This window comes from Pleurodeles waltl, chromosome 5 (assembly GCF_031143425.1).
Source record: "Pleurodeles waltl isolate 20211129_DDA chromosome 5, aPleWal1.hap1.20221129, whole genome shotgun sequence".
Lineage (NCBI taxonomy): Eukaryota > Metazoa > Chordata > Amphibia > Caudata > Salamandridae > Pleurodeles > Pleurodeles waltl.
The window spans coordinates 1,399,174,756-1,399,191,746 of record NC_090444.1 but is presented as its reverse complement, the minus strand read 5'-3'; the positions used below and the strand labels follow the sequence as shown (position 1 = coordinate 1,399,191,746).

Genomic DNA, 16,991 nt, shown 5'->3' with positions numbered 1-16,991 from the left:
TGGCATCAGTCGCTGAGATTCACATGGACCCACCCACCTCCCCGGAAGCCTGTAGCAGTTCAGAAGTTACCTTCAATTTTGTACATTTGTATATATTACTTAATCCTTTAATAGGTACATACTTACATTTTTCATTGCGCGGGCACTATTACTATAGTACAACTCCTACCTCACCCTCTGCGGGGAAAACAATCGAAGATGGAGTCGACGCCCATGCGCAATGAGCACAGAAGGTGGAGTCACTCGGTCCCGTGACTCGAAAACACTTCTTCGAAGAAAAACAACTTGTAACACTCCGACCCAACACCAGATGGCGAGCTCATGCATACCATGTGAATCTCAGCGACTGATGCCACGAACAGATGTACACTGGGTAAGTGACATTTTCATTTTTCAATATAAAAACCTATTGGCCTGGCGTAAGTCTGAGTGTGTGTTCCTCATTTATTGCCTGTGTGTGTACAACAAATGCTTAACACTACCCTCTGATAAGCCTACTGCTCGACCACAGTACCACAAAAATAGAGTATTAGAATTATCTATTTTTGCCACTGTCTTACCTCTAAGAGGAACCCCTGGACTCTGTGCACACTATTTCTTACTTTGAGATAGTATATACAGAGCCAACTTCCTACACCAACTCAGTAGACATTACTGACAGTCTTAGTGTAACTTAAGTTAAAATCTGTCTTGATCTTATAAAGAGTGAGAGCCGTCAAATAGGTGATGCTTATTATCTTCTACCTATCCTCTTGAATGTGCACTATTATCCTCCCCTTTCTACTCCTTCCCCTATCATTGAGGGAGGAAGCCCAAATATATTAATGTATTTCAGTTTTTATATGAGTTATGCTCCTTTCAACAACTGAATTCATCCAGCACTTATATGACTATTTCATTAATTGAAGATGAAAATATGCACTACTCCTGTTTTGTGACAGTCCAACAGAATTTTGAACAGTGAGTATGTTTAGTTTATTCAAGTCATCCAACAATTTATGCCATGCTGGTAGTTGTGCATTCACTAAACTGTTCTCACTCTGTACACTTAAACCTTCTTTTCTGAGCCTTTTGATAAATGTGTTGTCTAGAGTGGAGCTGATCATTATAAAGCAGAAACTTTGTTTTGTAGGATGAAAGCAGTGATGAAGGAGGTATGGCGGATGAAGCTTTTACTTCAGAAACGGGGAAATGGCATCTGAAAGCTCTAAATTGTAAACAGTAAGTCTTCATTAAGAACATATCACAGGGGAGAGGACTGTAGATTTCTTAGTTGCACACAAGAATGCTTCTAATGCATACCTTCCACCCGTAGGCTAGTCTTGATAAAGTTGCTTAGCCCCACTGGATCCCATGCAAAGGCACTGACCAGTGCTGAGGTACCAGTCTTACATTAGGTACTTACTCCTGGGCCAAATATGCCATTGTTGACCTCTTTGCTGAAATTTGGTCACAATTGTTTTCAACTTCATTGAACGAGCTTGCCATCATAAGCTTGTAAACACTGTAGTAACTGAACGAAGCCCATGCTCTTTTTACAATGGGAAGATTGCATTTTCCTCCATCCGTGAGATGTTCCTGAGAGGGCTGCACCCCTCCACCAGGAGGGACAAAGAGTAACAACCTAGATATCACCTCACCTGGCATTTCTTGGTCTCCATTCAATTTCTTACTTACCACTTAGAGGAATTAGGAACAGGACATTTTGTTCAAAGCTCTTGGAAAAAGTCCTTCATCCAGGCACAGTTTTATAGCTCAATATGAGAAACTGAGAAACTCCTCTGTTGGAGAGTAATGCCATGGACTAATGCAGAAGGAAGTTCAGTTACCATTTCTGCAAATACTTCAGGTAACATTTTCTAAATTGTTTTCTACTCCTTCCCATCTGGAGGATTTCAATAGGCAGTGCTGGCCATTTTTCTCATAAAAACTTTCTACTGTGCAAGTTGCTATGGCTTCACTGGATAGTATCAGTATATTTGACCGCAGTGTTGCTTATCGAATTCGACTGGATTAAGTTTCAGTGCCCCCACTTAGGAAGCACTGACCTTATCCCTCTTTAGCGCTGCTGCTGACATTCCTGTAGCTGCAGGCATTACTGTTCATGATAAATACACCAAAGCCATTGAGCTTTCTGCCCCTATGTCCTCTGAAAACATTGAGAAAAGGATGCTTTGAAAAGATTTTCATAAATGTTTGTATTAATGTGGACGATTCGCGCCATTGCTGGCTGTGTTGTGTCTTGCTTCCTGCCTAAATGTTGTTTATTTTCTGAGACTTCTTGATGTTATTACTTTCTTTATTGTGGTGGCATATGCCAGACTCAGCATGTGGTCTCTTGAACTTTGACAGTAGTGCTTCCAGTGAAATCAGTTATATCTGATAGAGACAACTAGCTGCAGATTCCTCACCTTTGAATTCTCCCCAGGCGGCAGACTGGATCCAGAAAACATTTTCTTCAGCAGCTCCTCTGTGCGTCAGTAGAGGGCGTTGTGCGACTCCGTATTGACATCATCCTCCATACATGACGTTGACGGAGTCCAAATAATCCCTCCCTTGACGTGCTGATGTCAGTTTCTTCTTTCCCTGTAGCAACGCGGATCTGGAGAAGCATTTACTTCTGGCCTTTTTGGCCTTCCCTTTCAGCGATTTTTATTGTTGGAACAGTGTTTATTCCTTCTGGCTTTAAGTCCTGTGTGTCCTGTGCTCAGCAGATGTCAGTCACAGACCCCCCCCACTCTGTCTGTATGTGGTGCTTAGGCACCCATCGCGAAATCAACGACTGCCACGCTTGTCAACAGTTGAGGACTAAGACGTTGCAGGAGCGGACAGATGAAGCTCCTGGCGGCGCAGGTGCCACAGTCTTCACAGGACTCTATTAGACATTGTACTTCCTCCTTCTTCCTTTCATCCTAGCTACCATTCCAGGAATTGCTCACATATGGCTCCTACGACGTCTCAAGGTAAGCATTGCCCATGGTCAAAGTTGCTTCCTTCTCCGGCTTCACCGTCCCCTGGTGGCTCCTCCTGTTCCTCTGAGGATGTCTGCTCAGGAGTTGACCCCTTGCCTTGCGCCTTATCCCGGCACCAGGTCATTGCTGGCCCAGATGCAGGACTATTACTCATCCTTGCATGCTGTTTTTTGGTTTACCCCTCTCTCCCCCCCCCCCCCCCCCCCCCCCCCCCACACACACACACACACACACACACACACACACACACACACTTTGCTAACAGGCAGATAGCGTAAGAGATAAGTGCTCTCTGTGGGGTTCTTCATCATGTCAGAGTCGTTTTCAGTCCTTGCTGTTCTGAGGAATTTGTGTAAGCTTTTGGCATTCTTTCATACTTAGCTCTTCCCTACTGGAAATTGGCTCAGTACTCCTTATGGAAGTAGTATAGTTCCTTGTGTCATTAAAGGTTCTACATCAGTTTTTACAAGTGTTCTTTCCCATTGGTGCATTGGGAGATGGTTTTCTGCCTCCTTTCCATGATCTGCTTATGTTGGAGATGTTGGTACCTCTTCAATTCCAATACCCCTTTTCTGGCTAGTATATGCTGCAAGTACAGAGCATAATCTAACGCTGCCCTTATAGGGCACTGCCTTCTAGGGAAACATCACTAACAACGCGGTCAGTGCAACGCTATGCATTGACCACGCTGCCATTACCCACATATGCGATTACTAAGCATGTGTTTAGCACGCATATGCGTGGCAACGGCAGGCAGAGCGAGCAGTCCGGGCAGAACGGGAAGGAGCAGTGACCAGAGGAGAGAGTGGTAAGTGGGGCCGAGTTGGGTTGGGGGTAGGTTTTAGGATAGGGCCGGGGGTGTTGTGTTAGTTTTTAGGACAGGGTGGGGTGGATTTTAGGGTTCAGGGTGGGGAGGGGGGCAGGTTATTTTTTAGGACAGGATAGGGTGGATCGGGGTAGTTAGGAAAGGGCAGGGGAGCTTTTAGGGTGAATGCGGGGGGTCTGGTAGTTTTTAGGAAAGGGTGGGGTAGGTTTTAATGTTCAGGTTGGGGGCGGAGGTCGTTTTTAGGACAGGGTGGGATAGGTTTTAGGACAGGGCAAGGTATGTTTTAGGGTGGAGGGTTGGGCTAGTTTTTAGGACATTGTGAGGTAGTTTTTAGGACACAGGGTAGGTTTTAGGGTTTAGGTGGGGTGATAGGGTTGGGTTAGTTTTCAGGATGGGTAGGATTTTTGGTTTAGGGCAGGGGTGGGAGTCGGGTAGTTTTTAGGACAGTGTATGTTTTAGGGTTTAAGGCGGGGGGCCGGGTAGTTTTTAGGACATGGTGGGGTAGTTTTTAGGATTTAGGGTGGGGTAGTTTTTAGGATAGGGCAGGGTAGGTTTTAGGGTTTAGGGGAGGGTCGGGGTAGTTTTCAGGGCGGGGTAGATTTTAGGGCAGGGTAGCTTCTACGGATCATGGTGAATGTGGAGGGTTGGGGTAGTTTTTAGGACGGGTTGGGTAAGTTTTAGTGTTGCTGGGGCAGGGTAGTTTTTAGGACAGGGTGAGTTCGTTTTTAGGACAGGGTAGGTTTTAGGGTTTAGGGCAGGGGGGTGGGCTGAGGGTAGTTTTTAGGACAGGCCAGGGTAGCTTTTAGGGTTTAGGGTGGGAGCGGGGTAGTTTTTAGGACAGTGTAGGGTATGTTTTAGGGCAGGTGTCAGGGTAGTTTTTAGGACCGCAGAGGGTAGCTTTTGGGACAGGGTAGGTTTTGAGGTTTAAGGCGGGATGGTGGTCAAGGTAGTTTTTAGGACATGGCGGGTAGGTTTTAGGGAAAGGTAGGTTTTTTGGTTTAGGGGAGAGGTTGAGAGTTGAGGTTGTTTTTAGGACAGGGTTGGGTAGGTTTTAGGACAGGGCAGCTTTTAGGGTGTAGGGCGACGGGTTGTCGGTAGTTTTTACGACAAGGAGGATAGGTTTTAGTGTTCAGGTTGGGTATTCAGGGTAGTTTTTAGGACAGGGTAGGTTTTAGGACGGGTTGTCGGGGAGTTTTTAGGACAGGGCAGGGTAGATTTTAGGACAGGGCAGGATAGCTTTCAGAATGTAGGATAGGGGTCAGGGTAGTATTCAGGAGAGGGCAGGGTATGTTTTACGGTTTTGGGTGGGGCTGTCAGTAGTTTTTAGGACAGGGTGGTGTAGTTTTTAGGATGGGGTAGGTTTTAGGGATTGGGGTGGGGGGTCGGGTCATTTTTAGGACAGGGCGGGGTAGCTTTTAGGGTTAAGGGCAGGGTAGGAGGAGTTTTTAGGACAGGGTAGGTTTTAGGGTTTAGAGCGGGGTAGTTTTTAGGATTTGGCGGGGTAGATTTCAGTGTTCATTGTTTGGGTCGGGGTAGTTTTTAGGACAGGGTAGGTTTTAGGGCAGGATCGGGGTAGTTTTTACGACAGAGCTGGGTAGGTTTTAAGACAGGGCAGGTAGCTTTTAGGATTTAGGGTGGGGGCGGGTGGTCAGGGTAGTTTTTAGGACAGAGCGGGGTAGGTTTTAGGATAGGGAAGTTTAGGGTTTAGTGCGGGGTATCTGGGTATTTTTTAGGACGGGTTGGGGTAGGTTTTAGGGTAAGGGGGCTGTTTATAGGACAGGATAGGTTTTACGGTTTACGGTGGGGCATCGGGTAGTTTTTAGGACAGGGTGGTGAAGTTTTTAGGACGGGGTAAGTTTTAGGGATTAGGGCGGGGTGGAGGGTCAGGTCATTTTTAGGACAAGGCGGGCAGGTTTTAGGACAGGGCGGGGTAGCTTTTAGGGTTTAGGGCGAGGTAGATTTTAGGACACAGCAGGGTAGCTTTCGAGGTTTAGGGTGGGGGGTCGGGTAGTATTTAGGGCAGGGTAGGTTTTGGGTTTAGGGTTGGGGGTCGCAGTAGTTTTTAGGACAGGGTGGGGGTATGTTTTACGACAGGGTAGGGTGGGGGTTTGGGCTTGGAGCAGGGGGTGAAGGGGCAGTTTTAAGGGTTTGGGTGGGTGGAGTATGGTGTCTGGTGTAGGGGGGGCAGGGCGGGCAGGGCGGGGGAGAATTTACCATACATGTCCTTTACAAAATTAGTTGTAAAGGCATGCGTGGTAAAGATGCAGTCGTAGAGACCATGTGTGATATATGAATGCGATGTTCTATCATACATCCTGCTTTCTGATCTTTGATTTGTTTTCACTTGTCGCTCTCTGGCCTTGTGCCACATTCATCTTTCTATCTTTTTCCTGTGTTCCTTTCGGTCCTGTCATGGAGGCAGTCCCTTTATTGCTGGTATATGTATGTATGTATATATGTGTGTGCATATATATATATATATATATATATATATATATATATATGTTCGATGGCATGTGTAGCTGCAGATACACATGCTGTGCACATCCCGCCATCTGGTGTTGGGCTCGGAGTGTTACAAGTTGTTTTAATTCGAAGAAGTCTTTTCGAGTCACGAGACCGAGGGACTCCTCCCATTTCGACTCCATTGCGCATGGGCGTTGACTCCATCTTAGATTGTTTTTTTTTCGCCATCGGGTTCGGACGTGTTCCTTTTCGCTCCGTGTTTCGGGTCGGAAAGTTAGTTAGAATCTCGGAAAAGACGTCGGTATTGTTTGCGTTCGGTATCGGGTTAGTTACAACAGATCGACACCGAATTTAGAAGAGTTCCGGTGGCCCTTTGGGGTTTTTTCGATCCCCCGTCGGGCCTGGTCGGCCGGGCCACGTGTGAATTCAAGGCTGATGGAACGGACCCCATTCCGCTTCTGTCCAAAATGCCATAACAAGTATCCGTATACGGATCAGCATCTGGTCTGTAACTTGTGCTTGTCCCCAGAGCACAAGGAAGATACTTGTGAGGCCTGTCGAGCGTTTCGGTCCAGAAAGACGTTAAGAGACCGAAGAGCCAGAAGACTGCAGATGACGTCGACAGAACAAGAGCGTTTCGAGGAAGAAGAGGAAGCTTTCTCTATCCAAGAGTCGGACTCGGAAGAGCTTGAGGCCGAAGAAACGCCGAAAACCGTGAGTAAGACGTCGAAACATAAGACTCACGAGAAGTCAACAAAAGCCCAGGGGACGCCACCGCCAACAGGCCATGGCTTAACCCAAACAAGCGGTGACTGAGCCAAGGCACCGAAAAAGGGCACGCTGGTGTCGAAGTCATCCGACTCCGGTCGAGATACCGCCACACAGCAATCTCGGACCCGAGACATCGGCTCAGAGAAATTTCGGCACCGTCACAGCGGCACCGAACAAATTCGGCATCGAGACACCACCACGCCGAAAATTACAAAGGTTTCTTCGGAGCCTAAAAAGACCTCCGAAAAAGTTTCGGTTCTGAAACATCCAGCCTCAGAGCCGAAAACAGGTTCCTATACAGAGGAACAAGGATTGGCCTCCCAAATGAAAAAACATAGATTTGGAGAGGAACTTCAAGCTGTAGAGCCAGACTATACTCAAAGGAGGCTCCACATTCATCAAGACACAGGGAAGATAACCACTCTTCCTCCAATTAAGATAAAAAGAAAACTTGCCTTTCACGAAAAGGACAAGGAGCCACAGGCAAAGGTGGCAAAGAAAACAACTCCACCACCTTCTCCACCACCATCAGTGCACACATCACCAGTAGCAACTCCTCCACTGATGCACTCCCCGACTCATACTGCCATGAGTCAAGATGATCCCGATGCATGGGACCTTTACGATGCTCCAGTATCGGACAACAGCCCAGACTCGTACCCTACCAGGCCGTCCCCTCCTGAGGACAGTACATCTTACACACAGGTGATCGCAAGGGCAGCTGCTTTCCATAACGTCACCTTGCATTCAGAACCAATTGAGGATGACTTCTTGTTTAACACGCTAACCTCCACTCATAGCCAGTACCAAAGACTACCTATGCTCCCAGGAATGCTAAAAGATTCAAAACAAATCTTTCAAGATCCTGTTAAAGGCCGAGCCATAACTCCAAGAGTGGAGAAAAAAATACAAGCCACCGCCAACAGATCCTGTTTATATTACAACGTAGTTAACTCCAGACTCATTAGTTGTCGGGGCAGCTCGTAAGAGAGCAAACTCTCATACCTCGGGAGACGCACCACCTCCAGACAAAGAGAGTCGCAAATTTGATGCTGCAGGCAAAAGGGTTGCAGCACAAGCAGCAAACCAATGGCGCATTGCCAATTCACAAGCGCTTTTGGCAAGATATGACAGAGCGCACTGGGATGAGATGCGTTGATACAACACTTACCCAAGGAGTTCCAAAAAAGAGCACAACAAGTGGTGGAAGAAGGACAAAGTATCTCTAATAATCAGATACGGTCTTCAATGGATGCAGCAGATACGGCTGCAAGGACAGTAAATACTGCAATAACAATAAGAAGGCACGCATGGCTCCGCACGTCAGGTATCAAGCCAGAAATTCAACAAGCCGTGCTAAATATGCCATTTAATGAACAGCAGTTGTCTGGGCCGGAAGTCGACACTGCTATTGAGAAACTCAAGAAGGACACTGATACGGCAAAAGCCATGGGCGCACTCTACTCCCCGCAGAGCAGAGGCACCTTTCCCAAAACACCTTTTAGGGGAGGGTTTCGAGGACAACCTACAGAAACCACAACATCACAAACAAGGCCCACTTACCAAAGCCAATATCAGCGGGGAAGTTTTCGGGGGCAATATAGAGGGGGACAATTCCAAAGAAGTAGAGGAAAATTCCAAAGCCCCAAAAGTCCTCAAAATAAGCAGTGACTCACAAGTCACCCATCCCCATCACATAACACCTGTGGGGGGAAGATTAAGCCAATTTTACAAACATTGGGAGGAGATAACAACAGATACTTGGGTACTAGCATTTATCCAGTATGGTTATTGCATAGAATTTCGAGACTTCCCTACAACAGTCCCACCGAAAACACACAGTATGTCGAAACAACATATAAATCTTCTAGGATTAGAAGTTCAAGCATTGCTCCAAAAAGACGCAATAGAATTAGTACCAAAACAAGAACTAAACACAGGAGTTTACTCACTGTACTTTCTAATACCCAAAAAAGACAAAACTCTAGGACCTATACTAAATCTCAGAATATTAAATACATACATCAAATCAGACCACTTTCACATGGTTACATTACAAGAAGTAATCCCACTGCTCAAACAACAAGACTACATGACAACACTGGATCTAAAGGATGCATATTTCCATATACCAATACATCCTTCACACAGAAAGTACCTAAGGTTTGTATTCCAAGGGATACATTATCAATTCAAAGTGTTGCCATTCGGAATAACAACTGCACCAAGAGTTTTTACAAAATGTCTAGCAGTAGTAGCTGCACATATCAGAAGGCAGCAAATACATGTGTTCCCGTACCTAGACGATTGGTTAATCAAAACCAACACGCAAAAACAGTGTTCACAACACACAAATTACGTCATAGAAACCCTACACAAACTAGGTTTCTCAATCAATTACTCAAAGTCACACCTTCTGCCGTGTCAAACACAGCAATACCTAGGAGCAACAATCAACACAGTAAAAGGGATTGCCACTCCAAGTCCACAAAGAGTCCAAACATTCCAAAATGTAATACAAGCCATGTATCCAAACCAGATGATACAGGTCAAATTAGTAATGAAACTCCTAGGCATGATGTCCTCATGCATAGCCATTGTCCCAAACGCAAGGTTGCACATGCGGCCCTTACAACAGTGCCTAGTATCACAGTGGTCACAAGCACAGGGTCAACTTCTAGATCTGGTGTTGATAGACCGCCAAACATACATCTCGCTTCAATGGTGGAACAGTATAAATTTAAACCAAGGGCGGCCTTTTCAAGACCCAGTGCCACAATGCGGAATAACAACAGATGCATCCATGACAGGGTGGGGAGCACACCTCAATCAGCACAGCATCCAAGGACAATGGAACATTAAGCAAAAACAGTTTCATATAAACCACTTAGAACTGTTAGCGGTGTTTCTAGCTCTGAAAGCATTTCAACCCATATTAACCCACAAATACACTCTTGTCAAAACAGACAACATGACAACAATGTATTACCTAAACAAACAAGGAGGAACACACTCGACACAGTTGTGTCTCCTAACACAAAAAATATGGCATTGGGCGATTCACAACCACATTCGCCTAATAGCACAATTTATTCCAGGGATTCAGAATCAGTTAGCAGACAATCTCTCTCGGGATCACCAACAGATCCACGAATGGGAAATTCACCCCCAAATACTGAACACTTACTTCAAAATGTGGGGAACGCCACAAATAGATCTATTTGCAACAAAAGAAAACTCAAAATGCCAAAACTTCGCATCCAGGTACCCACAACATCAGTCTCAGGGCAATGCACTATGGATGAACTGGTCAGGTATATTTGCATACGCTTTTCCCCCTCTCCCACTTCTTCCATATCTAGTAAACAAGTTGAGTCAAAATAAACTCAAACTCATACTAATAGCACCAACATGGGCAAGGCAGCCGTGGTACACAACACTACTAGACCTTTCAGTAGTACCTCATATCAAACTGCCAAACAGACCAGATCTGTTAACACAACACAAACAACAGATCAGACATCCAAATCCAGCATCGCTGAATCTAGCAATTTGGCTCCTGAAATCCTAGAATTCGGGCACTTACACCTCACACAGGAATGTATGGAGGTCATAAAATAGGCTAGAAAACCTACCACTAGACACTGTTATGCAAATAAGTGGAAAAGATTTGTTTATTACTGCCATAATAATCAAATTCAACCTTTACCCGCATCTGCAAAAGAGATAGTAGGATACTTACTACATTTGCAAAAATCTAAACTAGCTTTCTCTTCCATTAAAATACATCTTACGGCAATTTCAGCTTACATGCAAATTACACACTCAACTTCATTATTTAGGATACCAGTCATAAAAGCATTTATGGAAGGCCTAAAGATACCACCAAGAACACAACCAGTTCCTTCATGGAACCTCAACATTGTCTTAACACGACTCATGGGTCCACCTTTTGAGCCCATGCACTCTTGTGAAATGCAATACTTAACGTGGAAAGTTGCATTTTTAATTGCCATCACATCTCTAAGAAGAGTGAGTGAGATTCAAGCATTTACCATTCAAGAACCATTTATTCAAATACACAAAAATAAAGTTGTTCTACGGACCAATCCTAAATTTTTACCAAAAGTAATCTCACCGTTCCACTTGAATCAAACGGTAGAATTACCAGTGTTCTTCCCACAGCCAGATTCGGTAGCTGAAAGAGCACTACATACATTAGACATCAAAAGAGCACTAATGTACTACATTGACAGAACAAAACTAATTCGAAAGACAAAACAACTATTTGTCGCCTTTCAAAAACCTCATACAGGAAATCCTATTTCAAAACAAGGCATTGCTAGATGGATAGTTAAGTGCATTCAAACCTGCTATCTTAAAGCTAAAAGAGAACTGCCTATTACACCAAAGGCACACTCAACCAGAAAGAAAGGTGCTACCATGGCCTTTCTAGGAAATATTCCAATGAACGAAATATGTAAGGCAGCAACATGGTCTACGCCTCATACATTTACGAAGCACTACTGTGTAGATGTATTAACTGCACAACAGGCAACAGTAGGTCAAGCTGTACTAAGAACATTATTTCAAACTACTTCAACTCCTACAGGCTGAACCACCGCTTTTGGGGAGATAACTGCTTACTAGTCTATGCAAAGCATGTGTATCTGCAGCTACACTTGCCATCAAACGGAAAATGTCACTTACCCAGTGTACATCTGTTCGTGGCATGAGACGCTGCAGAATTACATGCGCCCATCCGCCTCCCCGGGAGCCTGTAGCCGTTTAGAAGTAGATCTTGAACATTTGTAAATTTGTAAATATATCACTTTAAACCACATTATGTACATACATATTTACTCCATTGCATGGGCACTATTACTATAATACACAACTCCTACCTCACCCTCTGCGGGGAAAACAATCTAAGATGAAGTCAACGCCCATGCACAATGGAGCTAAAAGGGGAGGAGTCCCTCGATCTCGTGACTCGAAAAGACTTCTTCGAAGAAAAACAACTTGTAACACTCCGAGCTCAACACTAGATGGCGGGATGTGCAAAGCATGTGAATCTGCAGCGTCTCATGCCACGAACAGATGTACACTGGGTAAGTGACATTTTCCATATATATATATATATATATACACACACACCTATGCATCATTTCTGCTTCATAGGTCTATGTCTCGGCATCTGTGTTAACCTGATTCTATGCCTAGCTATAAGCAACATATGTATGGGCACATTCATGCCTTTCATCTATATCTGTGCATATGGTATGTCTCGACATGTATTTTCCAGACCTCTTAACTTACCATTTTATGTGATGCATATGGCAACCCTCTCGTGTCCTCTGCCGACTGGCTCTGTCTCTCACTGTCTGCTACCACTCATCAAATTTACCCCTTGGGTGTGCCTGGACATGTGTATTCTGTCTTTTGATTTTCTCTCCCTTCCAGTGTTATGTTTCCTGCTTCTTGCAGGTTTTGCATATGCACCCTGGTGGTTAGCAGCATATATGCATCTCTTCCCTTTTTTCATATCCTCTAGGGTTACCCCTTGATGGGTGCATTTTTGCACCTTTCTCCTCCCGCTCCTACTGTCGGGCACTTCATGTTATTCCCCTGTTGTTGTTTCCACCAACAGATTCATTTTCATTACCATAAGCTCTGGTCTCCTGGCGTTTCATATTTTCTTGAAATATTCTTGAGGTCGTCCACTCTTTTCAAGTGAGCTGAATGCTTCTTCTCACCTTTGTCTCTCATGTCTGGTCTACTACTCTTTTTGTTAGACCAGTTGTGTATTGCAATATTCCAGGAACATACCACTTAACTGAGGCCTTAAGGTACCCTGAGCAAGAACATTTTTGCTGGATCCAGTCTGGCACCTAGGGAGAATTGTAACGTAAGGAGTCTGCGGCTAGTCTGTCTCTACCAGTTAAGGTGTTACCAAAGGTAAGTAACTTGCTATATATATATTAGAGTGATAAATATTTATATGTAATCATTTGACAGTGGCAGCCGACATACTTTTCATTGTAATGGATTTTTTTGCTTTACCTTCAACATTTGAGCCTTTGGCCGGATCTGCATGAAATTTAACATTAGTTTGGCTAAGGTACCTAATGCCGGCTTTTATGAAAATTCATGGGAGGGGCAGAAGTTAAAGGTGGGTGTGACATAATGAGATGTATTCCCATTTTAGCTCCCATAGGAAATTTTACTTGCACCTAGAGCAAAAACTGCTGAGCAGATTTAAACTAACCTTTGCATGAAAAAAAAACGTAATTCAGATAGGGTGCTTTTGTTAGTTTGGTTTAAATCCATTCAACAGTTTTTTTTTTTTTTTTTACATTAAAGCATAGTTGTTGGATGGGGCAAAATGTTACACTTTATCAGTTGTTTGAAATGTCCAATCAGTGTTTCACGACTCCTGTCACATTTGGATTTTATGACAAATATGATTGGCTGGAGAAGAGTCCCTTGTAGAACCCCCCTGGCCCCTTGCATCTCCCTCCCTCCCGTCTTAAAATTGCAAGTTCAATTTGCAGTTTTTTTGCTGTGGGCAAAGACTTTCCACAGGTGTTGGTGATAATTAGTGGCGGGGTGATGAGGACCATAATGAGAGGTGTTTGGCTTCAGGGGATTGCAGGGAGAACAGGAACCCAGAGGCAAGAAAACCTTCAGCATGACACCAGGAAAAACCTCAGAAAATAGCACACGATCCCTAAACTAAAACATGAATATGAGTGCCTTAATTTTGTGAAAATCCGATTTGTGACTTGAGCAGAAGTGCAGAGAGGTTGTGAGGCAGAAGGATAGCAAGGATGAGAGTGGTATAGAAATAAAATCAGAGTTGAGAGCGAAGACCATAAACAGCGGTGGTAGAGCATCCACACCAGTTTGAATGCAGGGCCTGGCCACAGGCAAAGTTGTGTGGCCAAACCATTCTACACATGACCTAAAGCTGTGCACAGCTGGAGTTGGAAACCTTCAACCAGTTAAGTGCAGGGCCAGGGTGCAGACCAGGACCTGCATCTACCCCTTGCTGCTCCCTTCCATAGGACGTGAACAGCAGGGTTTGGGAATGAAGTGTAGTATTAAAAACAAACTTTAAAAAACTATCACTGTTGACTTTCAGTGTTTTTTTTAGTTTATAGCATTGCATTTAAAGTGACATTTTCACCAAACTGTAACATCAGTTTACCTGTAGTTTTTTCAGCAAAAATATATAGCAGGAAAGTCCCCACATTCGACAAAGCAGTTATTTAGCAGTTCGCCTCCCCAAGACCCCATGGAACTGTACTGCAGTGTTTACCTAGTATCTTCATAACTTCTTTGACAGCGTATTAAGTAGTATGTCACCTAACGTGTCTGGAATCAAACCCCTCTGACAATACTGAAAAAGGATGTTTGGCTGATCCCAACAACATATTTTTGACTGGAGGTACTCTGGTAACCCAGCGCCACCAGTTCTGTTTTTTGTGTGCAGCAGTCTCAAAGCCATTGAACCCAATGATGATAAAAGCTATTGAAGGTAGAGTTTGTGTCCTGGTGAACTGAGAGTTTCAGGGGGAAATCTAAGGAAACAAACTCCTCTGAATAAAAACAAAAAAGAGATTGGAAGCTTTCTAGCCCAACACTAGATGGCAGGGATGGACAGCATGTGATCTACAGCAGTAGATGGTACAAATCAACAAATGTAAGACTGTGATCACTTCATTTAATTTAAAAACAAAAAAACAAAACCTCTTGTCACCGGGTTACCAGAGTACACCCAGTCATGAATACACTTAGCTGGGGCTAGGAACGGAACAAGACAGGCGGCTCGGCCTGGTATGACAATCTCCCAGGGGTCAAAATTCCATGCAAAGGACTGGCCCAGAGTTAGCCATGATTTGGCCTTTGTTGAATAGTCTCAAACAAAGAAGGCACTAGTGCTTGCACCAGGCACACATGTTGATTTACGTCTGTGCTGAAAACCACACTCGTGTCAACAGAGCTTGAAGCTGAGAAACTGAGCCTTCAGTCCAGGGTGGCACTGACCCATTCATGGTGCTGAAATTAACTCCAAAACGAGTCTTGATGCTTATTACCAGGAAGTAGGATGAACCCTGCCACCTTGTACATTGATTCATTCTCCCTCTTCCACTACCAGACCACATCAAAAAGTGTAGATGAACATTCGGGGAGGCACCGTCCAAAGGCATTAGGTCATATACAATCCCTAAAAACAAAATGTGTAGAACGGCATCTCCACCAACAATAGAGTAAGCTGCACCACACATACCTCCAGACATGTCTCCAGGTCAGTCTTTACATAGTAGTTCAGATTTCAATATAGGTACAGAAACATTGCAGATATGCAACAAACTAGGCATTACTGACAAAGAAAATGGTACCTGGCATGACCACAGAATGAATCCACAGGATGGCCCCACTAAAGTGCAGTATAGTAAGATCCAGTGAAATAATCACCACTGGATGACATATCTACTTATCACATGGTCAGAGGGCAGCAGAGTACCACAGGATTCCTATATTTGTGGATGAGGAGGAAGAGGACATTTTGATAGAAACATTCTCTGAAACAGAGCACAATTCCTCCCTTTGTTAAAACTATGGTCAAGTATTGAATCTTTTAAAGAGGTCAAAGCAAGAATGGTCCATCCTAGAATTGAGAAAGTTCAAGGCAGCCCTAAAAAACCACTTTAAATAAGAGAACATGTACCACCTGATTTGCTCAGAGTGCATATATCTTGGAAACAAGCTTTAATGCAAGGAACAGGTTTGTCCATCACCAGGTAAATAATACAAATCTGTTTACGTGGCAGGTTAATGTGTGGCATTAGGTTCCTTAACACAGTGGTGAACTGAAAACTCAACTGGACTTTTCTTTCTTGTTATGATAGAGCTCAGTGTATGTAATTGAAGAAATATTACAGTATCTACTTGAAACCAAAGGAAAAGGGCTAAGGAAATATTTGGAGGATGAGAAAAACATGGTTGTGGCTTGTGTAGGTGTAGCTAAGGTACACATGTTCTGCATACTCCTGCCATCTAGTGTTGGGCTCACACATGTGTAACATGGTTTTCTTCAAAGAATTTGTCATGCGGTATAGTGACTCACCCAACAGCTAGTAATATGCATGGGCATCAGCCTCATTGTTATGTTTTCTTCCTCCATCAGGTTAGAGCGTGCTAGCTAAAGCTCTTGTTTGACGCCTCATGGTGCTCGTTGTCACAGGCTTTTATTTCTTCACCTCCCGCTGTCCACAGACAATCACTTTGCATTTGGTTCATTTTCAATCTGGTTCCACAAGTTCTGCAAATGGGACCTCCTTAACACCCTGGCCTTGGGACCTCGCCCTTCCCAGCGCCTTATCATCAGACTCTGACCTCAAGATTGGAGACACCATGATGGAAAGAACTCCATTTCAGTACTGTCTACATTATCATTCAAAGTACCTACACTGTGGACAGACCACCACCAGGTCTGCAACCTCTGTCTATCGCATGACTACGCTGACAAGTCCAGCTCTGCCTGCCTCTCAGGCCAGTCCAAGAAAACTCTTGGGTACCGGTGCGATCGGCGACTGGCATGACGCACAATAGCTCATTGACAGGACAAATACACTCTGGAAATGTTCGGTGAGGATGTCAGAGAGGAGCCAGGGGCTGGCCCTTCATGTGACCATCCAATTTACTTGAGCCCAGAGTAGAACTCGGGCTCTGAGACCAATGAACAGTCCCAGCTGGCCCACCCCTGAGACATTGAACATGAATAGGGTTTCCTAACTGCTACTCTTAAACTTCCTTAACAGGCTGAACACCAGTCCCTTGAGGGGAAGGGGGGGTTCAGGCGTTCAGCCCATATCCTCTTCAACAGGCTTTTAATCTGCCTTCCAGCCGTCGTCAGCACCAAAATAGGACTTTGCAGCTGACTCCATTCC

General features: G+C 44.5%; 1 protein-coding gene across 10 annotated transcripts in view; it reads left to right on the top strand.

Moving 5' to 3' along the window:
- Positions 1-16,991, top strand: part of SENP6 (SUMO specific peptidase 6) — a 914,216-nt gene that overhangs the window by 714,029 nt on the left and 183,196 nt on the right. For all 10 annotated transcript variants that reach the window (XM_069235653.1, XM_069235659.1, XM_069235655.1 and 7 more), the window contains one exon: positions 1,133-1,221. In XM_069235653.1, the coding sequence (XP_069091754.1) occupies positions 1,133-1,221 (89 nt within the window). The remainder of the gene's footprint in view (positions 1-1,132; positions 1,222-16,991) is intronic.